This window comes from Chamaea fasciata, unplaced genomic scaffold, assembly GCF_029207755.1.
Source record: "Chamaea fasciata isolate MVZ Bird 193981 ecotype frontalis unplaced genomic scaffold, bChaFas1.0.hap1 SCAF_8, whole genome shotgun sequence".
Classification (NCBI taxonomy): Eukaryota; Metazoa; Chordata; class Aves; order Passeriformes; family Sylviidae; genus Chamaea; species Chamaea fasciata.
The window spans coordinates 28661829-28688638 of record NW_027094093.1 but is presented as its reverse complement, the minus strand read 5'-3'; the positions used below and the strand labels follow the sequence as shown (position 1 = coordinate 28688638).

Sequence of the window (26810 nt, the reverse complement as noted above, 5' to 3'; positions counted from 1 at the left end):
AGTGTGGGTTTGCTTCTCTAGCACTGATGAAATTTAAACAGTTGCTTAATGTCACTGCTTACTCTCTATGATATCATGGAAATATGCCAAGTATTTGGAATATGAGATATGTTAGGGGCTGAAGAGGTGCACGAAATTTCATATTCCTTGTTGAAGGACCGTCTTTGCATAGAAATCCTTATGCAGTAACTCACCTGAACTGCCTTCTGAGGAGGAATGGGTTTACTGCTGATACCAATTGTACAGAATTTCATTATATTTACTTTGTTTCTCAGTGGAAGCTGGAGTTTTGCATCACCTAAGGGAACCTAAGATAGATATCAACCCAAGTGCCACTGGTCAATTCAGATGTGATGGTAGGTAACATCTTAAAAAGGAAAAAAAACACCCTTAATGTTAAATTATAGCCCTTGTAAAGTTGGGAGACTTTAGTTGTGAGTTGAGGGTGTCTATTCATTACTGGTTCTTATCATGTAAGGAAAATTAATGCAGTGTACAACAACCAGATAACGAGTTCAATTTCCTGCAAGATTTTTTCCTTTTCATTTGATTCTGGCATTGCAGCCAATCTCCCTTGTCATTGAAAACATGAATGGGCTTTATTATTAAATTTATTATCAGGTTTGTTTATTAATCAAATAACATTGAACCCTCAGTTAATGAGCTGTACCCTTTTCTTTGGACAGCCATTTTAACTTTCAGAATACCTGACGAAGAATTATGTCTTCATTTTGCAGTTCCTCTCCACTGTTGTTCGTTGGTGTTTCTCAGAAAAGTGACCATTATATAGTGTGCACAGTTAAGTGTCTCTAAAGGCTTTGGGCCTATTTCTCTTTACAGTGTAATTTTAAAAACACAACTGCTCAACTACATTTAAAAGTATAGAAGCAAGGGGGCAGCGAGTCCACTCATGGTGACTGTTCCGAAAAGGGCAGGAAGACTCATGTTCATGTTCTTCAGCACTCAGTTTTCCCACCAAATGGCCTCTTTGTATTATTGATCTAATAAGCTACCAATGGAAATCGTGTACACAGAGCATCACAATGTTTGTCCCTTCTCAGCTGATCCATTGGGAGTCTGTATTTTACTACCTACCCACTTTGGGAAAGGCACAATTGCTCCTTAAAGTTTCAAATTATGACATTTATATACTAATGTAATGTTTTTATTATGTAGTGACTTTCCAGAGGGAAAACTCTGACTTGCTGAAATGACAAATTAAATAAATCCCAAGAGGACAGGACACTGGGAAAGCTGGGGGAAAAGCGGAGAAGTAAGGTCAGATTGAAGTGATGGCTGCATGCAGAAATTACCACAGATCTTTGGTTAGGGAGTACAAAAGCATCATTGTTTGCTTGAATATCCGTGATACCAGAGAAGAACAGACTGAAGGCAGTTTTCACAGCCATGAAGAGCTCATTCTTTCTCCATCAAATACAAAGACCTGAGCAATATATAACAGAAAGCATCATAGACCCGATTAGAGGCAATTTCATCTCTGTGCCATGTGCCTGAGCCAGGATATACTTGTGAAACTGTTAACTGTGACAGAATATATTACTCTCTTGCCTTCTCTGACAACCAATTGATTGCTGGCACACAGTCTCTTTGCAACTGGTTTTCTTTTTCTTTAATGCTCAAATTTTTGGCTGTTTCTCTTTCCTACCAAGCTGCTTCTATAACTTCAGTCAATTTTGCAATTGTCTCAAAGAGAAAGCAGGAAGGAACAGTGCCTTCCTGCCCTGCACAGAACTACAACTGCGTTGGTCCCTTTTTTCAGAATTCTCTTAGCTCTGGTGTCCTACTTATTGGTTTACAGCAGGATTGTGGTATCAGAGATTGCTCTAATCCCAGAAAACAGATTGCAGCAATGCTCAAAGGAAAAAACACACCTGAAGTTTGAAAACCAGAATATGGCTTTTCCTTTCTGTTTTACACGCAGTTCTGGATTTCAGGCTATCTTGTGGAACAAAAATGAATCTGAGATTTGTTTTGGTGTGGGGTGGATTCAGCTCCAGTTTGGATAGACCTGCCAGCTCTTTTGTTCTGGTCAGGCAGAGATGGGTGGGTTTGGGCTTGCCCAGAGCCACAGCAAAGGCACGTGGCTGGGATCAGCACTGTGCATGGTCCCTTCCTGCAAAAGGCCCTATCCTTCAACTTTACCCTCTTAAACTTCCTTGGAGATGGAATGGATTCGACATCTTTTATATTTGCATGGTTTTTACCCCTGACCAGAACGATTGGGAAAAATTTGGCATTCTCATCAGTCCCTTCTTAGAGAAATGAAAAAGATCTGAATTTCCTCCTTCTAAATAACACAAAGTCTTATTTAGAATGGTTGGGTCTCTTTTTTAGGTTTGACAGACAGCAACATCTAATTCACTTGGCAGTGACAGAGGATTAAATTTCCTTTCACTCATCTCAAAGCCATCTATAGTGTGTCACACCTATAGTTCAGCTGGTAGCCACTGCATATCTATTTTTATTTGGTTTTGCCTTCCTCAAGTAGTTTTTCTTCCCAAAAGACTATTTATTACTCTTGTGTCCAGTGAAAAATCAATCTGGTTAAATATAGTCTGCTGAAATAGGAAAATCTTGTAACTCAAATGTTTAGAAGGAGAGGATAGCAAGTTTTGCACGTTCAAAATAAAATAAAATAAAATAAAATAAAATAAAATAAAGTAAAATAAAATAAAAAGAAGTACTGATGTTACCTAGCTATAGCTAAGTTCTAGTAACTGGGGATGCTGCTCTTGCTTGTAAACTGCAAACCTAGGGAGATCATGGAAAAACTTTTTTTTTTGCACAACTGGTGCATTTTTCCCCTTCTAGTTAGTGATTTCAGGATCTAAATTTCTTCTCATTTCCTGTGCTGTCAGTGAGGGACAGACCACAGGCATTGAGGTGAGCAGCACTGACCATGATGGACAGTATGGTGCCGTTTTTCTCAGCAGCTCCTGAGCATCAGCAGGGTCAGGTCCTTTCCATGGGGCATTCCCAGCACTGCTAACGCAGACAGAGCTGCAGCCACAAATGTGGAGTGTTTGTGCTGGAGATGTGCATCTCCCAGATGAGCCCCTCAGGCAGTTCTGACCTCCAGTAATACTCACCTGAGAGCAAAATTGGGAAAAGCAAGTCAAAGCAGGGCTCTGCAGTTTGTATCTTTGCAATGAGCCTGGCTGTCATCATGCAGTGGCTGTGGATGGCAGTCTGCACGTTGCCACCAGTGTCTACCAGAGCCATCTGGTCTCCTGCTCCTTTGTTGGTTTTTGCTGTCACTAGAGTCATTTAGTATGGCCTTGCAGGTTGAAGTTCTCAAATATGGCATGTGAGCTTGGTTTATATTTTTGGCAGCTTTGGAAGAGGGGTGGGAGGGAAGCTTCCTGCCTTTTGTTGTAAAGGAAAAGGTGAAAAGGCTCACAGTTGTCCACGATTTTGGTTTTGTAGGGGGTTTTTGTGTATTTCCTCCTATTTTGTGGTTTTTTTCTCTCTCTCTCACCAGTACTCCTTTGCTTATCACAACGTTTGTGTATGTGTGTGCCTTCTCACTCTCTTTAGCAAGTGGGAGCCAGCAGGACTGATCTCAAGATGCAACATGGTGCAAGACTGAGTCCTGCTTTCCAAGGGAGAGCTGTGCCAGCTCATGTGCCACAGCAGTGCTAGGGCTCATTTGAAACAATAGGTGATTTCCAATACTAGATGGATCTTCTCTGAAATGACCATATAAGTTTAAGGTAGAGCGTGTATCTTTTTACTGTTGTGTTTGGTTTTTTCCCATGACTGTAGGAGCAGGAAAATCTGTAACCTCTGGTCTGTCTGATGTCCTGCTGTTCTGGAGAACATTTTTTGCATCTCTAAGACTGTGTCTTTAGCCTGCCACGCAGGCATCCCCAGGGAGCCAGGCTGACGTGCTGTTGAGCCCTGAGATAGTCTAGGAGCAGCTTGCTGGACTGGTCACTGGGCTGTCACTCAGCACAATGATCTGTGGGGGTCACTTCACCCTCCCTAGGTGGGCTTTGCTGCCCCTGCTCACATTAGTGTTGCTTTTCCCAGACACACTCCAGCCTGACCACGGTCACTGTGGCACTGCTGTGAACTTGTCCTCAGCTTCTTTTGGTTTGTCCAGTTGTTGTTGCTGCTATCAAATTTGGCAGGGAAAGAGCATGATGAGATGTTCTCAGTGTTTCTGGAAGCTGGAATCCTATTTAGTGCACAGGGTAAGGAGAAGACACAGAGGATCTCTGTGCCATCTCATCCCCAAGTAGCCATAGCTAGGAAGGGGAGATTGGATGTATCCTGATGTCTTGTCCATTCCAGGAACTTCTAGATGAACTTAATGCTATCTTTATGCCACCGGAGCTGGAAAATAATTCTGGGCTTACAGTGCTGGAGGGGAAGTGGTTTTTAAACAGACATCCAAGTGCAAAAATTGACTCACTTACCAAAATGCTGAAGACACGCTCCCACCTTGGAAATACTCAAAATACAGCTGAACATGGTCTTGGGTAACCATCTCTAGCTGGCTCTGCTTCAGCAGAGGGTTAGACAAGATGACCTCTGGAGGTCCCTTCCAACTTCAACATTACTGTGGTTCTCTGAAAACCTACTTTGGTTTTAAGAGCTTGACCCAGCCTTTCAAGTGAGAGTTTTGTCAGCTTCATCCTGGTCCATCCTTCTTTGTTCTTCCTTATTCACAGTATGACTCAATGACATGCAGCAGCAATTGCAGTGGATGGTGTTGTAGCACCCTACGACCCTGTCCTCACCCACCAGCCTAGTGAGCTCACTGACAAGGGCAGACTGTGTCTATAGCCAGTGGCATTCCTGTTACACATTTGCTTATGAATGCTTGTTTCTAGTGAACAGTGATTATTTTATCATGGAACATTAACTCTTTCTTCTCTTGTAGGTAGTGTTCATTGTGGTAAAATACCATGGCTTTGGTTCAGATCCAGTCAAAAGCACTTTGCAGTTATTACAAGCCATTAAAGCTCACCGAGTCTGGGTTTTTGTTCTGTTTCTCATGCAGTGCCTGTGGTGTTTGGTTTCCAGCAACACATGGTGTTTATATTCATGACTGGCATTACCGTTGTGATGGTGATAGGGTTTGTGTTTCTTGCCTTGCTTGATTTATGTTGTGGCTGGCGTGCATGGCACGCACATGGCTTGAAATAGAACACGATTGGGGTTTTTTGTTTTTACATTAGAAGCACTCACGATTTAATTTAGCATTTTGAATAATCTTGCATTTGCAGGGAAACTTGTGTCATGTCCCTCCTTTGATAACTGTATTAGCTCCAGACATTTGTCTGCACTGCAAAATCATTCTCTGTAGATGCGTGTGGTTTTTAAACGTCTCGTGGTTTTCCGCTTCCCACCTTGTCCTTAGCTCTTCTTACTCCTTATGTTCTTTGTTTCTGCCAAATCTCTTCCCTTCCTGTACACTTGCAAAGAAAGTTCTCCTTTGCCATCTTTTGCCATCCCAAAGATCCTGTGATGCTTCTGCCTCAGGGTACATCAGTAGTGCAATGGTCACCTGACTTTCAGGAGATAGTTTTAAAGGACCGGCAGTGGTGGGACTCCAGCTGCAGTGGGATGGACTTGACCTCATCTCTGGCATGTTGCTCTGAGGCTCCTGCTGGTCCCAGAGCTGTTTGTCCAGGTATACCTTAACTGTTGCATTATGGACCATAAAATGGGAAAGCTGAACTCAGCAGGTTGGGAATTTTCTCTTCTTGTCTCTGCATCCCAGCTGTGCCTCCCTCTGTTTCAATTCAGTCTGCCTTTGCAGTTCTGTGAAGCACTGTGCACAAAGCACCCAGACATCCTGCTCATGGAGGCCTTGCAGTCCGCTGTGCCCTGGTGGTTTTGGGCAGAGCCAAGCTCAGGCAGAGACTGGCATTTCCATGGCAGCAGCAGCAGCTGGAGCTGTGAGCCCATCCTGCCCTGTGCTGCCCTTCAGACATGCTGGAATCCATAGGAGCCAGCAGCTATGGGGTGTTCAGTCCCTGTATCCGCCTTTCCTGTTCCTCTGCCTGGAACAGGCAGGTACCAGGCTGATCCTTAAGCAGAGGGGAGGATGGCAGATGTGCCATCAGGCTCTTTTTCATCCTTTTTTCCTGTTAGTATCATGAGCCACATAGGGCAACAGGCACAAAACTGAGCTTGCCTTGTACAGCTATGAAATCTTGAGCCAGTCCTTGCTGGAAATAGGAACTGAAATAGGAGCTTAGGAAAGTATTCACCTCTACCCTAAAACACAATTTGTGGTACTTTTCAACCAAAATAAAACAGAAAGAATTTTAAAATACATATAAAATTAATGATAACTCCTCTTTTCTTCTCTGTCTTTCCCAGAAATAAACCATTTTCTGTATTTTTTGAGGTCATACCCTGGTTACTGCTGGACAAAACCCAATCAGATGGTAAATCTGAAGACAGTGATGGAGTGGAAAATATATCAAGAGCTCTGAAACCATTACAACATTTTAATTACATGCTGAACTGGTTTTTCCACAAAGCAGTAGCCTCCCAGATGAAGGGACTGGGACACAGGGCTGATAATAGTTGCTGATGCCCAGGCTGCAGATTGTGTGGTCAATCCCTTCTAATCGGCTTCAGCTAATAGTACTGCTAAACCACTGCCTTACTTATCTCATGATATTTCATAGATACAATGATTATTTCATTTGGCCTTTTGTTGACCACTGTCATTTACTGCACATTTTGGCACAAGGGAGGCCTATTACTGGCATTGTCCTCCCACCAGCATGGAAATGGCATGACCTCGGAAGACTGACAAATAGCTGGCATGAGCTGGGCCCTTCATCGCAATCACCAGCACCGTGGTCCTTTAATAAAATCTTTTCATTGCTAAGGGTAGTCTGACATGTAAGACTGAAGTGTGGAGTGAGGAGTTAAGGGTAGTGGGAAGCTGTGTGTTTGATCTCTAAGGCTGCTAGTCTGGGTAAGATGCACTGGCAGGATCTGGAGGTGCTTCAGGCATCTCACTGTGTGTGTTGTGTGTTTAAGGACATAAATATAACAGGCTTCGTTTTCAAATAACAGCTCTGACTGAACACAGGATGAGGGTTGTGTGCTGTTCCCTGATGGCTACTCTAAGAGGCATCTCTTTTCCTAGTCCCTGCTGGATTGTTGGGTATTTTACAGGGACCAAGCTGAATTTATGGGTCACAAGGGCTAATAACAGAAGGAACAGAAGTCCCTTGGTTTCTGTTTGTCCCCTGTGGGTCATTAGCAGGGCTGGGGCTGAGAAACCTGGCTGGGGTCTCTGCTGCTGGAGCTGCAGTGCCAGCAGGAGTGTGTGGAGGGGACTGATTAGGCAGAGGAGTAAAATGTGATTTAGTGGCTTTCAGAGTTCCTTGCTGAGAGCAGAGGATGGAGGCTTCAGGCTGGGTTCTGTTCTCAAGGGCTGTTTTCTCTGACCCTTGTGTCCTGTTCTTTCTCCAGTCTCCTGACACAAATGTGTGTCTGTCCTCTCTGCTGCTCTACCAGATAGCTGCTCTGTCTTCTGCCATCTCACATGCAGTCTTTTCCATACCCTGATGAGGTTTTCCATTCCCTGCAGCCCGTGTGTCCCAGAGAGAGTCTTCCAATAACTCAGTAGTGTAGCTGTTTGGTGGCAGGGCAGGTCACACAGCTGGCTGGCTGTAATGCACTCAGGTGCTCGGTTAGCTGACACAAATCTGTGTGTAGAACAGCTCCATAGGTCTCTGAGGATTGCTTCATTTGTGTGGTTGAAAATATTGCCAGCATTTCACTTCTAGAAATGTCTGGTCCATTTATCTAGCATGATCGTAATGGGGAATGGAGGGAGCAACCTCAGTCATTTATCCACATTTATTAGGCATGAGGAGAAGGCTCAGGGCATCCCTATGTAATATTTTTAGATACACCCATTGATAGCTGAACATGCTGATCTTGATTTCTCCTGTTCTAACACAAAGCTATTGCAACATGCACCCAAGCAGAGTGTGAGCATGTTCAAAAACGAGTGATTTGCAATTTGCCCCATGTTGGAAGAGGAATGTGCTTGCAACAAGACACATTTTGTTACTGCCACCAGAACTGGAGACATTTCCCATTTGTACATTACATATTAGCACATACTTAAATTGCTTATGAGCAGTACAGACTTGTCTAAGCTTTCATTTGATTTCAAGTGTGTTTCTTCAGGAGGTTTACTTTTATTTGTAAATATGTGGAATCTTGATTTATTTTTGTGTGTTTTCTCAAGTGTTTTAAAATGGCAAAATATATTTTGATTCAGACATCCCTGCATTCCCGTCTTGTTTTTTTCTTGTACATTTTAGCATCAGTGTGACTAACAAAGAAGTACTTAATGCAAAATGTTTGGTTGGTGATTTATTGGAGTTGAAATCTAGATGGAAAATATGAAAAGCATGCCAGAATTTAAATGTGTTTCAGGATTTTTGCAAAAAAATGCCTGTGAAAATATTTTTGTTGGTTTTGCTTTCTGACTTGAAGGCATTGCAGGGAATTCCAGCTGAAAACATACCTCTGCAATTTGCCTAAAACATGTTGGAGTTTTATTTTACAAAGAAGAAACAATTCCAAAGTGGTTGTTATTTAGACTTTTAATTTCTTTTCCAAGTACATCTTGATGGCAATAATCAACTTCAAAGAACAAATCAACCACTGGATAAGCGTTCCAATATACAAGTAGAGCTTATGAATTTTCTATTTATATAAATGTGTGTGCATGTCTACATTTGATCTTAGATCTATATGGATGAAGTCTGCTGTTTGTTTTACTGAATAGTTTTAAATTTGCCGTTACGGCTGGGTTTGGTTGCAAGTCAGTATTTTCCATGTTGCAATTGTCAATGAGACAGAATCTTTGTGCAGTTTAAAAAAAACCTATAACCCACTGTTGCCCTTGTAGCACAGCATTAATACTGATTCACTGAAATCAAAGAGTCATTAATAATACTTGTGATTCAAATAATTGTGCTTTCAAAAGAGTCCAGGCTGCTTTCACAGGGCTTTCCCGGTCCATCTTGCATGGACGTGTGATGTGATATCCTTATGTCACAGTTGGCCTCCACTGGCCCTGTCTGCAGTTGTCATTTGGCAGCACATTGGGCATTTTGTGCTTGCAGCCTTACTGAGAGGAGCTCCTGCGTGCTGCAGGTGGGACGGGGGCTTCGTCATAAGCTGCCATTAGGGCTGCTCATCTCCTTGAGGCTGAGACACCCCTACATACCTTCCAATCCCAGACTTCTACCATGGAATTTACACTTACACAAATATCAGTAACAAATTTGTAACACTTTATTTTTTTTCCCCTCTCTTTTCCCAAGCATCCTCTTTGCAGACATTGAGGGTTTCACCAGTCTGGCCTCCCAGTGCACTGCCCAGGAGCTGGTCATGACGCTGAACGAGCTCTTTGCCAGATTTGATAAGCTTGCAGCTGTAAGTTTTCTATTATAATTTTGTTTCCTCTTGTTTTTGTTCTCCTGTTGCAAGAATGACATACTGTGCTGGTTCACTGGATTTCTTAAATACTCACTGCCCTAAAAGGCAAGCTATTGCAAGCATGAATATAAGCTGAATACTTCTTTCTCCTTTATTATTCTTTTTTTTTTTTTAGGAGAACCACTGTTTACGGATCAAGATCCTGGGTGATTGCTATTACTGTGTGTCTGGGTTGCCAGAAGCAAGAGCTGACCATGCACACTGCTGTGTTGAAATGGGAATGGATATGATAGAGGCCATCTCGTAAGTACCATACTCCCCATAGGGAAGCTCAAAACAGATGCAAGGAGATTCTCTTTCCTGTTAGTTCCTCTTAATATTAGGAGCAAGGTAACCAAACCAGAGAACTCTGGCCAGCAAAAAGGGAAACCAGCTGGAAGAAAAAACCAAAATGCTGTTAAGGTTTGACAGCAACGAAGCAGGCACTTGTGTCCATATGGTCATGTGGATATTAGAACTCAGTCTCTTGATGAGATAGGCAAAGGTTACTGCAGTTACTGGACGTCTCATTCCCAAAGAAGGATTCCAGTAAATTGCAGAATTGTGAATTCAGAGGATTAATAATAACTTTATTAAATTTCAGTCACCATTCATTTTTATGTCTTTAAACCAGTTTTTTACTCACCTTAAAATTGCACCACTAAGGTCTGTCTTGTCTAGTTCAGTGAATCCTTCTCCATGTGGCCCTGTGCCAAAAGGGTCAGATTCAAGACTTTCTCACTTTAGTTAAATTAATTACTGAAATACAGCGTGAAGTTGCTCTGGCCCAGACTGGGACAGATTCATGGTCTTTTTCCTTTATTTCCATTTACTGCGCTATCCTTATTTTTTTCTTTTAAAACCTGTGGTGATGCTTTGCCTGCTCCTGAGGTCGGACAAGCAACTGTCTGTCAGTCCAGAGCATTCCTGTATTTAGAGAGTAACCAATAGGAGACCCATATCTAGTTTTATTACCTGGAGGATTACAGACAGTGTTGAATATTGTTTGCATTGTACATGGGCTTCCACAGGCCAATTCTTTCAGAATTCAGGGAAGGAAGATTTATATGATCATCTTGAGTATATGCGAGTTTAGGTGCAAAGTTCAGCCACTTTTGGGTGGTAACTGAGCTGACCTTGTTATCTACACCATCCCTGCTGCAAAGACTCTCCTGCTCTTGCTCTTCTCTCTCTCTTTTTTTTTTTTTTTTTTTTTAATTTATATTCTGAAAGCATCTTCTGAAGTATTAGTGGTACCAACAGAGAAGCAGAAGATCTCTCGGCAGTTCTCCTCTTATTCCATACATTGATGTATGGAAGTAAATTGATGGAGTTTCCAGTTCAGCTTGATAAAATCTAGAGGTACCTCCTTGCTGAGCTTGGTACAGTACATCCCTAGCCATCTGAATTTCTGCAAGGACATCAGTACCCCCCTGAGTTTTCAACCTCATTTTTATAACACAAATACACTGGGTGAAAAGCAGTGTTTTCACCTAGGAGACCCCATTCAAAGCACAGGGTGCAACAGCATTCCCTTGCTTTGTATACAGTGTACACTTTCTACCTCTTCTTCATTGGTTTTAAACTCCACTGCCTTGCACCAGTCTTCTTTTGGGGTTTGTATGCAATGTGCAAAATAAGAGGAATTTTGCAACTAGTTTGTAACTAGTTTCCAGTAGCCCTTGAAAGAATGCCATTTCTTCCACGAGATACAATTAAGTAGCAGTTGACAAAGGATCTTGTCAAACACGAGAAGCAGCAATCCTTAGCCACTAGCCCTGCAAACAGAATAGTGTGTTCATTGCCCAGTGGTTGGCCTGATGAAATCCAGAGGTCTTCACGTGTTGCTGTGTAATTCCCCACAAGGCTAAATGACACCAGGAAGTCTAGACTTCATTGATTAACTGCAACCCACCTTACTTGGAATAAACACAGAGCTGAGGTGCACTCAGTGTTTGTTTACTGATAGCTCTTCAGCACCCTTTAAAACTTGTTTTCCACTCGCTGTATAATTAATGCATTTAACAATCTTATCTCCTTATAAGTCTGGAAGGTGACTCTGTTCTCACTATCCCTGCTCTCCTCTTCCCCCCTTCTCCCCTAAGAATCAGGATAAGAGGCTTCACAATTAAGGTAACCAATAGCTACTGAACATTTGATTGCAGGTAACAAACTACTGAACATTTGATTGCAGACTTCACCAACACTGGGCCCTGCCCGTAGGCTGATTTCATCTGTGTATAATAACAGCAGGGAATGTTACCCCTAATAGGAAAGACTTCAAGAAAATTGTATTCACTGTACTGCTGGTATAGATGACCTGAAAAAAAGGAAGGTAAAAAAGGATATTTCGTTTGCCTATAAAGAATAACGAAACTTATTTGTTTGCTGCAAAGTCTGGACAAAGTCACCTGCTCATCAGTGACTCTACTGAGGAAAGTTCCCTGGTCTTGTGTCAGTAACATGGCTTGGCAGGGGGTGCAGGTGGGGTTGTGGCACCAAGTAGAGGGAGGAACTGCAGCTGTGTTGTTGCTATCAGGTTTATGGGTGCAGCTACATTTTTATGACTCCAGTTCCTGTTCCTTTCTCAAGTGCTGTGGTTGGAGCTCTTTCAGTTCATAAGCCTGTAACCCTTTACCTGTATCAGCTTCCTTTACTTGCTGGACAAGCTCTGCTGCTTGTTAATAAAAGTAATGAATGTCACTTCAGCAGGTAGGTAATAACTAAAGCAAAAAGATTAGGACTGTGTTGATGCTAGGGAGCTGGGAGGACTTACCTATCCAGATGATGTTATCTAGAAAGGACTGGATGAACCTGAAAACTGAAGAGATTGAAATCTGATAGGTATAATGTACTTCCTTGCTGCAAGGAACTTACTACTCAAAGGAAGGGACAGTGATATGTGAGTAGGTGAATTTGCATGTGAAGCATGGATGTTCTGGGAATGATGTGATTGGCAATAATGAGAAGCAGAGTTGTTCTGAACGCCTCATCAAGACTTCTCCCTACCCACACTTCTAAATATATTTCTCATGTGAACAGTTCTTGAAGTTAACTTTTGCCCTAAAGGGGAAAACCCACAAAGTATTCCAGCAGTCTTTCTGGGAGTAAGCAGAGCATCCAAAACCTCATTGCATTCGGAACTTGAGTATTTGTAGCTGCCTGTTTGGAGTGTCTGCAATAGATGTGGTTCTCTGGTTTTGCTGCTGTAAAGCTCGTTCAAGCTTTCCAGCTTCAGTGGGTATTTCACACACATATCATATTTCATCTGTGCAAGAGTTGATGCTTGGTGCCATACAGACAAATTAAGATCTCTGAAATCATTTCCTTTTTCTCTTTGCAACATGCTATTACTCTTAATGAGGCTGAGTGCTGGCAGGTTATGTCCAGGTTTGGTATGGAAATCAGAGACCAGCACTTTAATCCTTTTACTGCCCCAGAGATAATTTTTTATGAGTTCTCAACTTGATCCTGAGTTCAGTGTACATGGATTTATTCCAAGAGCTCCACGTCCACGTTCTAATTAGGGCTCTTCTTGGCCAGCCTGACCATCCAAGAGCAGTACAGCTCGTCCAGTTTGTTCTCTTGTCCTGTTGATGTGGATGAGCTGCACCATGTGTATCTGTAAATAATTTATAGATCATTACAGGTTTTTTGTGTTCTGGATGCAAGTGTGTGCCGCTGACTGCAACCACTCAGTTGTTAGTAATGGCCCTTCTCCCCCATGTCTCTTTTCAGACTGGTCCGTGAGGTTACGGGCGTGAATGTCAACATGAGGGTCGGAATCCACAGTGGGAGAGTTCACTGCGGGGTCTTGGGCCTTAGGAAGTGGCAGTTTGATGTGTGGTCCAACGATGTCACATTAGCCAACCACATGGAAGCTGGGGGCAAAGCTGGGTAAGTTGCTTCATCAAAGCTGTTGTGTTTGTCCATGAAACTCCCACACTAAATGTGTGAGACTAGTGGCACGGCTAAATCAGTTGGGGTTTATTGCTTGTTTGTTCCCATGCATGGAACCCATCCCTGACAGGACCTGGCTTTTCAGCTGGTCACTCTTCAGAGTCTACAAAACTTGTCTTTTTGTCTCATTCAAGGCGCATCCACATAACAAAAGCCACCCTGAACTATCTCAATGGAGACTACGAGGTGGAGCTGGGCTTCGGAGGGGAGCGCAACGCTTATCTGAAAGAGCACAGCATCGAGACCTTCCTGATCGTGCGGTGCAGCCAGAAGCGGGTAAGACCAAACAGACCAAGGCAGGTTTAGGGACCCTTAATAACTTGATGTCTCTGCCACACCAAAGTAGAGCCTTTTTAGATGAGACAGTTGACATTCAGTGACAAAAATTCCCGTTTCTCTCTCCTCTTCCTGAACTTTAATGTGCATAGAAGGGAACAGCCACCATCTACAAAGGTCTGCATCAAGCTCTAGTTCTTTCAAAGAAATTGTGCTCAGTAGTTTTCAAAATCATGTTGAAAAATGTTGTTAATATAGATATGTACTTTGTAGAAGTACTTAAAGGAATGGATTAAAACCACAAAGGTCTTTTCTCTGTCAGATTACAGAGGTGATTTTGTCTGCCTGCTCACCAGATGAATGAACATGAAGATTAGAGCGGTTCCTATCATTGCTTTTCAGCCTCTCTTTCTGAAGATGAGAAAAGCTGGTCCACTGTGATTATCGATCATCACCGTGATAGCGATGAGATCATACCAACTGTGGCATGGGTCAGGCTGTGAGGGCATTACTGACTTGGACTTGAATCAAGTCAAACTCAAGTGGACTTCAGCTGATAAATCTTCTTTTTGTGACACTGCCAATAGCAAATTATCACTAGTTTGTATTCTTTTTAAAAACAGTAGACTGAAATACTAGGAAAGGACCTTTTTGATGTAGTTGAGCATAGCCAATAATATTTCTCTTAGTAATTTCTGCACTGGAGCCTCTACTTTGCTATTCACGGTGTGGGCAAGCATATAGAGATTGGCCTGCATTGAAAATAATTTCATATGTTTCTGAATTTAAAACAAATTAAACCTTCCCACATCTGTAACTATGACTGCCATGAGATTAAGTGAATTAGTGTTTGTGACATGTTGCAACAGCACAGTTGATTTGAATAACCAACACCTGTACAGAAAGACTTTGCTACCATTGCCTCATTTCCTGAGAGAATGGAAGCCTCAAATCTCCTTAATGGATATTGTGTAAAAAATCTCCAAGAAAATCCCTTATCATCTGCTAAAGAGAGAAGCTGATATTTTGGTCTCTATCTGCTCATAAAATAAATCTCATTAACAATTGTCAATCTTCGAAAGAGGATTAGAACTTGCAGTGCAAGATTATTGTTCCTGAGCATCACTGCCTGTCAGTGAGCCAGCTGATGTTTTAGGTATCTAACTCACTTCCTCTTTGCTGGGCAGATTTAAGAATATGAACCAAAATACCCTTGTGGCCAGACCCTATCTCCTGGAGTTGAGAACCTATACAAACTTCTTAAATCATGCAGTCACCAGGTTGTCTGCGTGTTCTTGTGGAGAACCAGAAGTTTCTCTGGAGAGAAGATGAAGACATAAGATCAGGATTCTGCTGCATGCAGGTGTAGACATAAAACCTCAGAAACAGAGACTTCAGAGTGCTTGGCACCTGACTTCATTTCTGAACATGGGATGTATTTTGAGTAGGAGATTGGACAGAGATTCATAAGAGATGTGGATTCCATTCCAGACAGAAGTTTTGAGGAACTTGCGTCTTTATGCCTTGATTTGCCATAGGTAAATAAAATGGGCTTTTATTTCACTACTTTATATGTATTTATCACAGCTCTGTTACGTTGTAGCCTTTAGCTGAAGTCTCTGAGCACTGCTATAATGCTACTGCATCCTGGAGTAGCTAAAAATTGGGACATTTGCATGACTTAGGTAATTATTGGGTAATTAAATTGAAGCATAAAAAAGCAGTTACCCAGTGTCATGGGTATTAGGTATTTGGAGTTTGAGGAGTTTCTGGTTTGCCCATACTGCTGCAGCTTTTGTGCTCCCATAGCTATCTTTTATCTCTTTGTGAATAGTTTCACAGAATCATAGGAAGCCTTGGATTGGAAAGGACCTTAAAGATCATCTTGTCCCAAGTCCCCTGTCAGGGCAAGGACACCTCCCATTAGACCAGATTGTTCAAAACCCCATCCAGCCTGACCATGGACACTTCCAGGGATGGGACATCCACTGTTCCTCTCGACAACCTGTTCCAGTGTTTAAAATTCTCTCCCTGTTAAAAAACTCTTTTTTTCGCATAACATGAAGATCAGAAGTGAGAAAAGCTTTTGCCCATTGTCAGTTCAGTCAATCTTGAACCTTTTCCTGATGGCAGGCAAAGTTCTGGTACTTTACTTTTTCCTTTCATTTCTACTTGATTTTAATGACTTCTTGTGATGTATTTAGACAGGTTTTCAGTTCATTCTGTTCCAGTAATGGCCATAAAATGTTCATCTAGCTTAGTGAAGAGTTCCTGTGAGTTGTGTCTGGGTTCCTGCTGTCCTCACACTTAAGGCTTGGCATTAGCATTGACCTGAGAGCAGATCCAAGTAACTGCTTGAGCTGTTCCTTAGTTCACACAGCAGAATTATCTGAATACCTGGTTCATCAGTCCCACAGCCATCAAAACCCAACAATACCATGAGTTATGAGAAATAGATAAAATGTAAGGGTGTGTGTCCCATACCCTTTCTGCTTACTCTTGCCATGGGGAACCACAACTTTGAATTTTCTGTCGTTTTTGTTTGTTTGACTTTTTCATCGTGTTAAGGCCATTTCTTGGGCACAGAGTAAGTGGGAGGAACATCTATCTAGTATTTTTGTTCCAGGAACTGAAAACAGCTTCTTCTCTGATTTTTTTTTTCTTTTTCCTTTTTAAAAATGCTGTTAACTGGAATATAGTCAGTGCAGTTTTAGGAGGAAAAAAGCTAAATTCTGCACCCTCAGTCTTTAATAATATTGGTAGACCTGAAAATGTAGTCCTTGTTTTCTGTCTGATACACAGAGGAGTTGCTTTCTATTAAAAGAGTGCAAAACGCAAAGTTTTAAAATCTAGTCTTTTTGGATTTTTTCTTCTCATCTTTATCTCCAGATCTGCTTTTACCTATTTGCCCTGTCCTGTGATTCTGCTGCGCTCATGGGTGAGCACTTGCCTGTGAGGCAAATGAAGAGATTAAATTAGCAGGTTCTGCCGTAAAGGTCTGTTGAATCTTTTGCAGTGGTTTGTTTGCTCCCATTAGTGCTAACACTGGGCTGCTCTAAAACCCAGTTGCTCTAGTTGTCTGCTGTCAGCAATTGTATCTCCTCTCCTTTTTTCTCCTGAGACAGACTCTTCTAATGTCTTCACACAACAAAGAAGAGACAAGCACAAGCTCTCATATTTTCTTGCTCATCAAAGGAAACCTTTACCTTTTGGAAAGTTGGATTATCTCAGTGTCTTCTATTTATTCTATGATGAACTAATGTGATTCCTGATAATGAAATGAAGTTTCTGTCTGTGATCTCTAAGGGAATGATCATGCATTTTGTACACTTGAAAGTCTCAAGTTCCATTTCTACTATGTTAGTCCTCAAATGTTGGGTACTAATACTCCTTTTCTTCGTACCTATCAAATACACCTCTGCTTGTCTCATTAGCCAAATCTGTCATTGCTCACTTGCTGCCAGGTGAGATAAGAAAAAAAAAATTCAACCAAATATGCCCTGGGTGCAGTAACTGAGTAACTCTGCTAGTAACTTTCATCCAGACTAATACTTTTCCTTATTCAACACTGCCTCTTGCCATTTCACTAGAAACAAGCTCTTTTCCCAGCTTCACATTCCCCATATGTCTTAGCCCTTACTCTCCAGCACAGCGCTCTGTCGAATGCTCTATGGAAGAAACAAAGCCAGTGACAGCTACTGCACTTTTTTCTCTTTAGAAAAACTTGGATTTAAAGTTTTTTAAAACAAGGCTGTTAATCCAAACGCAGCATTTGTTGCTCTACAAGCTCTGTATCATGATCACTGACTAAACAGTTATTAAAAATATCTGTTACCAGAACTGAAATGGAATTTGGCAGTTTTCCACAGATCTGGAATGGAGGTTGCCTTTCTGACTTCAGCACATCACACTTTAAGTTTTGCTTCCAGATGTGATTTAGTGGGACTCGGCAGTGCTGTGTTTACAATTGTATTTAATGATCCTGAATGCAACTTAAATGATTCTGTGATTCAATACTTTCCATTTATCACCCTATGCTTATGAGCCTTCTTCACTTTTGCCTTTACTGTGGCAGTAGTGATTACCTGGAAAAAAACCAATCTGCTCCTTCAGTTCTACAGTAATGAAGAATTTTAAGTTTCTGTTATCCGCATGTGATATAGGGTGATTTACACAGGGTGACTTCGGTTCTTATCCAGTTAATTTTCACAGTTATTTGGATGTGGATTTCTAATGGACTTAATACATTAACATGTTAGAAGAACAGGAAATCTCCAAGGAGATCTTTGCCTTTCTTCCTTACTGGCATTCTTTACCTCAAAGTCTGGATTTCCAGATAAACAGCAATTTATCAGGTAGAATTACGAAAACTGTTGCCATTTTAGTGATTCCCAAATTTAACCCCTAGGCATTGCAATTGCCTGCACAACGTCTTTACCCTCCTACAGAGTGGTTTTGTTTTATCCATGTTACACAGGGCTTTTTTAGCTTACCCTGCAGACTGTGGCGTTCATATTGCATAACTCTGGTCCTCCACCTTCACAACTTTCATATCTGCCCTTCTGAATCTTATTCAAAACATTTGTCCCAGTCATTATTGCTCTCTTATCACTTCCCTGATATTCTTACAATACTCTATTTAATTATTCCCAGTTCTTGTGCTGCCCAGGTTTCTGATGCTGGTACAGGAGTGTTTCACTCGTGGTTGTTGCTCACTTTCTGCTCTTCTCTGAGATCAGGTGCTGCACTAATTTGCAGAACCATCACAACCACTCCTCCCAGCACTTCAAAGCTTTACTCTGAGAAGGGTAGAAAAGTGTGTGTTTGGAGGAGTGGGAAACAAACCTTAAGGTGAATAAGGTTTTAACAGCACATAGTTTTACAGCTAGTTTTACCATCCTCAACATTGTCAGAAATCTAGGGGAATGCTTTGCTTTGAGTAGAAACAAAATGTGCCTGCAAACAGATGAGCAATACTGCTGACCAAACGTGCTGTGCTGAGGGCACAAAGGCTGCAAAGGGAAAAAATGTTTATTTTTTCTAATGTCTTTCCATTGATTACACTTGGGTGTTTCTTTTAACAATAGCAGGTACACACCAGTTTCAGAAAGGATTGTTGATGGTGGCCTTAAAACAGCTCAACAAAAGTTTGGCTGTAACTCCTAGAAAAACAATTCTCATTCTTTTCTAAATAGCGCCCTGGAATTCCATCCAGCTGAAGAAACAAAATGGTCCTTTAAATGTTAAGCATGTGACTCTCCTAAAACACAATCAATCTGATGTGATGATTCCTCAATTTAACACATTTAATCAGGACTCAGCAGGGTTCCACTCATGTAGATTTATGAAGGCAGTGGTTTGGAGCATGTAACACTACCAGAAACATCAAGCACATGTCAGAAGGACTTCAAGAAAATTTAAAGAATAATATGTAGCTAAATCTGATATGGCTGATCCATGATCAGATTTCACTGTTGCACTGATAGTGATCAATATGTTGGAAAATCCTGTCACACACACACTAAAGAAGTAACAGGCATTCTTGTTTCAATTGATAAGTACAAGAAAACCTCAGCTCTTTCTGCAGTTTTGCTGTAGCAATACTGTAGCTCAGTGTGTGGGAACTGGTGGTGGGAACACAATAAAACCCCTGGGAATCAGATTTACAGTCTCTTTGTGAGTCCAGATTTGAAAAGTTCCCACAACAGCTTTCTGGAGTTTAGCCACCTAAAATCTGAAAAACTCATTGCTGTCAGAAACTTTTGCACCTTCTTCTCTTGTTGGTATTACCTGTAATGAGTAGGCCTGAAAGATATCTCCACTTCTCTTTCTTTATTCTTCTTTTCCAGTCTTGTTATGCCTTAGGCAGCCTTGTGTGCAAGTTGTCCTTATGCTGTCACTTAGCCAGGAAGAAACAGAGGAGGCATCCTCATAAATTTCCACAGAGGAGCTGTGACCCATCTAATGCTTCATTTTTATGAGTGTGTTATTTTCATCACCCACTGAACAAGTGATTTTGCAGAAAATAAATTATCTCAAGTTTTTTTAAAACAACAGGTTTTATTTTTTTTTTTTAATAAGTGTTGATGTTAACAGCAAAGGCTTATTGTTCAAGATGACATAGCACATTATGTAATGTGGAAAAGCAAAAGTGCACTGTGCTTGTATATATGTGTTTTAATCTGATTGGAAATATTGCTGAAACACAGTCCACAATCCAGTGGAAACTTCCTACAAGAGGTGGGGGGGAAATACTGCCAGAGTTCGTGAAGCCATGGAAAATTTATGGTGCCTGACCTCATGGTTAGAAACAATCTCAGAATTACATGTTTACCCATTTGTCCTGTCCTTGCCTCAATCCAGATGTGTCAAAAAATATGTATGAGGTCTTTTATTTCCTTCAAATTCATCAAGCAATGCTTCAGACTCACTAGCACTTGCAGCAGGTACGAGGATCCGTCATGGCCTGAGAGGGGTAGTATGTTTTCATGGACTTTGGCATTAAGGCTTTTCTCAAATTCTGACCAAATTTCCTAACTCCTCGGGCAAAAACCTGCTCTATATCACTTTTATTATCTGTTGATGTAAAGGCATTTTTTAAGCAACCAAATAGCTTTGCTTTTATGGGTCCCCAGACTAGTTTCAACATCTGGGGCTTTTCATTCCATTTGGTCGAAAACCCTCCCCTTAGCTGGAATAAAATGGATTGACAGTGTCACTTCTATTATTGAAAAACAATATCTATTTGCTTGACGATAATGAAACTGTATTTCCTACCAGTTTTATGGCATCACATCACAAAAGAAAGAAGCATAACTATGAAAAAGATTTCATAACTGAAAAAGCCACAAGAAAGTACTACAAATGATGGAAAAGTGTATAAAGAGCAGCGAGTCTTAAAAAACAAAACCTCAAACCAACTCAAATCTGGACACTGAGATTTCATCACATTAATTTATTTTTAGAAACATTTAAAAGATGTCTCTCCTGGAGGTTATCCAGTGGCTCTGTCATAGTTGCTCATGCGAAACTCAGCTGGTGCCAAGTGCTGGAATTTCCAGCCATTCCAGATGAACCAGTGGTGGGTTCAATGTGGGGAAGAGGTGATGTGGGAGGCACTTGCTGTCCTGGGGGCATCCATGTGGGAGCACCTATGGTTCCCCCATGGTCATCCCGAGGAGCTGACAGCTCCCTTAGCTCTGCTCCCACAGGGTTTCCTCGTGAACCTACACTTGTCATCCTGGCTGGGTGAAGGTCTTTGCTGGCACCCTGGAGCTGCAGGACCACTGCTGCTCACTGTCATGGGGCCACTTGGCTCCTGTCACAGGTGGCCCCATTTCCCCAGCCCATGGCCATGAATCTGCAGCCCCACATGCTCAGCAATATTTGGTGCCTGCGTGGTGAGCTGTGGTCTCGAGGGAAATGTTGTCATTGTAGCTGTCTCTTCCTTGCAAGGAAAGAGATGATTTCCCATGCTTGTCAATCAGGCAGCTTTCTCCAGCACTGAATTTCAGCAAGCCTTTTTAAATTTCTTTTTAAACACCCTAATTTAAGACAGCATAGCACTTGACATTTAACTCTGTTGTTACCATGGAGATAACATCAGGTATTTTGCAAACTCCTGAGAGATACAAGTTACACTGAATAGTGGGGAATCAAAATAAATAGGTATGGAATGCAGACTCTAGGCAAGAGAAGCAGTGGACCTACTTGTATTGTCAAATAACACTTGAACCAAAATTCTAGAGTTGAAAGAAATGGAGGATTTCTTTTTAAATAACTCAGTTGTCTGGAAATCCAAAATTAACTATTAAGTCTGTTTTCCCCTCTAATGTCATTAAAGCATTCTCTTGAAAAAGTTTAATCTCTCAAGTAATAAATGACAATCCGTACCTTCCAAATTTTTGAGCTCTCCAGAGTTCATCTGTTTTAAGCGAAGATATAAAAACCCCTCTGTCTTCTGAGTCAGTGCAGATAAATCACACAATCCTCCCTGAGCCAGTCTGCAGTAGAGCCCTTGCTAGAGGGACTTCTGTCCACAAAACACGTTCCATGTGGAAACCTGCCTGTCTTTTTGGCTAGGGACTGTATTGAAAACCAGGGTCTAATCTGCCTGTTGTTGAGCCTAGTTACATGTTGCACTTCTGTGCTCTTGAAACTGGCACTGAGCTCCAGTGAAACCTGCCTGACAGATCCTGTGCTAACCTCACAGTAAGCTCCCATTGCAGCCAAGAGTCAAAGCCTTGATAACAAAATCAAAGTCTTTGTCCGGACTTCGGGAGAAATAGTGTCAATGTCATATTGGAAGCTAGCATTAGAGTCCAGAAGACCATTTTGTCACACTCTGCAATTGCATTACCCTCAATGTGTACACAGTTGTTTGCAAGATTTACATGCTTTCCTTAGCATGTCTGGGAATATTCTCTTGCAAGTGTGGAAAATTATTTGCTTGTGCCTATCGTGAAAGGTGTCCTGTATTCCCATAGCTTCAAGGAGCTTCAGGGCTCCTGTTCTTCAACCAAATCACTCTGTGTATAATTTCTCTTCTAGATGTAACTGTTCTTTTGCTTTTTGAGGACCCTCTGTGTAGTATCTCACCTTGGAGCTGCAATTTTCTATTTGAAATTATTCAGTTTGATTCAATTTGCTAATAAAGAAAATAGATGTCTCCATTTTGAAATGCTCCCCATGTTTACACAGGTTATGGTGGCTGTTCAGAACAAGTACAGGAGTAAAATGATGGGCACCACCTGAGTAAAGTGTTCTAAAAATAAGAGGTGGTGGACTGGGAACGCTTCCGATCAGCGGCTGCTTCATAGAGTTCAAGGTGCAAAGCCAGCATTTGGAGTGCGAGATCAGAAGTGAGAGATGCTTGGGGAATGACTGCCATGTAAATGTTTGAAAATTTATTCTGCATTTCTCTCTGGTTTGTGCTCCAGAAAGACGAGAAAGCCACGATAGCCAAGATGAACCGCCAGCGTGCCAATTCCATCAGCCATAACCCGCCACACTGGGGTGTGGACCGGCCCTTCTACAACCACCTCGGAGGTCACCAGGTCTCCAAGGAGATGAAGAGAATGGTAATTGATTTATGGACGTGAATTTATTTTCTTCTTAAATACGGTGTTATATATCCCTCCTGCTTTGTCTGAAGGTTTTTACAGCCCCAAGGGCGTTTTCCAAAATGGGGGTGGAAAATTCTACTTTGACTCCAGAAATAACAATAATCGGGACATCTGGAGGTGAGTGATGGTGAGATGAGGCACAAGGTTGTTTGAGAGGGGAAGGGAGGCTGAATGGCACAAAGAAGGCTCTTTTGTCTGACTTGTCCCACATTCTGAACACTCATCCAGGCTGCGTGAGAAGATGTGATTATCTGCAAAAACTGCTCCGTAACCCAAGCATTCAAGAGGCATCTGACATACATTTTTATTAGATCAGTACCTGCAGAGGTTTCTGGCTTGCATTGTCACAGCCAGGTGCTGCTCTCCTCTCTAAGCTGTGTGCTCCTGGGGCCCCAGGGATGTCACTGCTGTGTTTAATCCTGGAGAATACATCCACGAGTACATGAATTAATTGGCCTAAGGTAGCAGGCATCTTCATTTATTCCTTGTACCTTTCACAGTCTTTCTAAATTAAAATGAACAGCTAATTACCAATTCAATTGCACTGAGAGGACTTTTATGGCTTATTTTACATAAAGGTGTAGATGATATCTTTGCTTTCTGCAATAAAGATTAAGAAGATAGTTTATATTATAGTGGCTATTTCTAATAATAATATAACTATTTAGCACCTCTATAATTGCATGCATAATCGGATTGTTCTATAACCTTATTTATGCTGTTTTGATCCTTCAAGCACTGTCAAAACTGTCTATTTGTCACTCACTTTGTTGTCTATAGTCAAAGTTCTGCTCCAGTTCACCAAAGCCTTTAAGTATTTTTAAAAAAGTTATGAATATGAGATCCAGTCCCACGCTTTAAAAATTTAGGCATAGCTATAAGAAACTGCGTATGGGATCTTTGAAAGGGAAATGCTGCCACATTTATTAATAGTTGGTGCTAATATTATTCAATCCTAATATTATTTTACAGTGCTGAACCAAATTTCTTAGTCTCCATAGTAATAGTAAAGTTTCTTCCATTTCTCAAATCTCCAAATGAGGGCTTCTGACATGAACATACAGATCAGTGGAGCTGTGCATTTTTTATGTGGGCTTTTCAATAGGGTGTGCTCAATAGGCATGGCATTATTAGAAGAGACTAATCACACTAGCACATAATTATAATTATAAGTTTCTTTGAATAGCTTTTAAGGGGTTCTTGAAGCCTCCTGTTCAGAAACAAGGTGTATGCATGCCAAATGGTATTATGCTTCTTGGTATTAATTACAGTTTGCCGTGTCTAGCTGGCTGTTCAGTTGGAAAAACATAATTATTTATTGAAATACCAAGCTGAGTCCTAGAAACTTCACTGCCCCTCACTTGTAGGAGGAAAGACTTACTTTTTTTTCCCCTTATCTTGAGCCGTTCCCCATATGCTATTTACCTTCTTGAAAATTCAGCAGCTCAGAAAGTCTCTTCTACTCAGTCTTCCTCTTGTATTAAGCTCTCTTTTGAGAAGCTGATGTTGTATGCATCAGGCTGTTTCTTGGAAACCAAATGAAACCTGATTCAGATGTATTATTTTCAGCTAGACTTTTTGTTGTTTTTATGGGCTGTTTTTTTAAATCTGTTATTTACGGATTTACAGATCTGTGATGTTTGAGATGCATTAGTGAATTTGTAAACATGCTCCCCAAGGCCTCCCCATTTTAATATCTGCTAGGACATTTTAGTGATTAGAACACAGGACCAACCTCTCCATCTCCTGTCTCAACTCTCTCTGTGTTAACTTCTAATTTAAATATGCATTTCTTTGTACTACCCAGCTTTGCACAGTGCTTTGTAATCTCTAACACTGCGTTACATGTATGCTGTGTGTGCTTAATGCATGCAGAGTGCATGCTGGCTGCAAACTGCCTGCTTAGAAATACAGAGAGACAGAAGGGGAGCAGAACTGCAGAGCCTTTTATTGGCGCTCCTCTGGGATGACATGCCACTGATCTTGGTAAGCAGCACCAGCTCTCAAACCTCCTGAAAATGTGCTCTTTGTTCCACATCACCCACCTTTCCCCAGACCTTTTGCATGTTGTTTTATGTAGTCTTTCTTCTTGGAAGCTGTGAACATGTAAGATTGGATTAGTCAAAGTATTATGCCAAAGGCAGGCAGTGCAACATTGCCTTTCTCTTCAAGACCTGGAGCTCTTTAGCTCTGTAATTTCAAAAAAGGGTATAAGGGTAATTGTGAGAGGGTCCTCAGGCAGGAGCCAGGTAATATTGCAGTGATGTGCAGTTCCATTATATTAATGTGTAGATAGGAATACATTTTTTGTATAGTAAATAATACAGATGGTTATGAAGGGCACTGGGTTTTGTTACAAATGTAAAACATTTTGCATTTTAAAGACAACCATATTTTCAGAAAAAAAAAAAAAAAAGAGGCACAGTTTTTTTGTGGCTCCACTTATAATTCCCTGAAAGAGAATATTAAAGTTCCCTGAATTGCATTTTTGGGAAGGCACTGTTATATTTAATAGGATACAGAATTATTTTGGCCATTTTTCTTTCCGATGAATGCTGGCTCTGGTAGCTGTCTCTATTCTTAGGATATGTTAGCAGTAGTCTGAGAGGAGATGGATTAGCATCAAATGTAGCCCTAAATGCCTTTTTTTCTTCTCCTCCTCCTCCTGCTCCTTTGTCAAGAATTTCAATGCACTGCCATGCCTGGGCACATGAGCAGTGCAGCTGGTGGGGTTTGTGTAGAGTGGCAGCGTGGACAGTGACATGGGAAGGCCTTTGGTCCCTGCTTCTCCCCGTGTTGTGGCTTAGACCTTAACCTGCACCAGGTCCAGCAGAGTTTTCATGGTGTTTCTAGTTAAAGTTTTTCCCTTGTGCACACAAGAGTTTTTTCAGACACTTGCACATATGAATGAGATAAATTATCCTACACATGGCCATGTGGTGGTAATCTAAAATGTCCTGGAAAACAGTAGTCACTTTCCTACTCCTACCCTGGCTAACTGGGACCTGAGTCAGATGGGATTGCGAGTCTGTCAGCTCATCCCATCCAGCCCCTGCACTTTCCTTGTGCACTGGTCTTCTCTCCAGACCATCACAAATCCTTCTTTTTCCCCTCCCATTGCTTAGCAGTGGCCTTTCTTGCCCTGCAGAGCCTCCCGGGAGGCAGCAGCCCAGAGACATCAATGTTGCACGCTGCTGATCCTGCCCTCCGTTAGCTGGTGGAGCCGCTGCCCCGAACAGCCTGGTAAATGTGCAGAGGAAGGTCAGACACAAGTGCCCTGGGAGGGCCAAGAGCCCTGCTCTGAGCTGGCAGCCCCTGCTGGAGCCCTGCTGCTGGGAGCCCAGGCTGCTGCAGGGGCTGGTCCTGGGGGCAGGGAGCAGCTCAAGGGAACCTGCACAGGATCAGCTTGGTGCCTGTACGCAGAGCAGGAACACAGCCATAGTCTGCCAGAGCAGCAGAGCTGCTTTCTATTTGTATTGCTTTCTACGGCTTGTCCTCTCATTTCCTAAACAAAAGCAATCAGTCCAGGACCAGTGTGTCTCTCTGGAAATGGAGACTTTGGGAATGCTGCTCATTCCCCCAAATCTCCATACCCCAGCCTTGTCTTCCCCACTGTCTCTCTAGTCCGGTTTGTAATTGCAAAAGGGTCAAAAATAAGAGGACTTAAAAGCATTTGAGAGTACAGGTATATTTATAGCTGTAACAATATTTATATGCCACTGAGAAATACTTTGCTTTTCCCAGTATATATTTCAGAGGGCTTTTATAAATATTGATGAATTTTAGACTTCTGGAAATAATACTCATGTCTCAGTTTTCATCAGCAAAACAAAATTGCTATTAAAGAAAAACCAATTTGGGGATTGTAGTTGACTGTAAACTGAAAGAGGTTTGTTGTAAACAGCAATAAAAAGGCAAATGTTGATACTTTCTGAAATTACAGGGCTGTTC

The 26810-nt window shown here is 41.7% G+C and overlaps 1 protein-coding gene across 1 annotated transcript in view; it reads left to right on the top strand.

Moving 5' to 3' along the window:
• The window catches only part of ADCY5 (adenylate cyclase 5), a 203287-nt gene that overhangs the window by 135663 nt on the left and 40814 nt on the right, over window positions 1-26810 (top strand). Inside the window, exons 4-8 of the mRNA XM_066190271.1 lie at window positions 9345-9456; window positions 9635-9762; window positions 13237-13395; window positions 13593-13734; window positions 22674-22814. Coding sequence (XP_066046368.1) covers window positions 9345-9456; window positions 9635-9762; window positions 13237-13395; window positions 13593-13734; window positions 22674-22814 — 682 coding nt within the window. The remainder of the gene's footprint in view (window positions 1-9344; window positions 9457-9634; window positions 9763-13236; window positions 13396-13592; window positions 13735-22673; window positions 22815-26810) is intronic.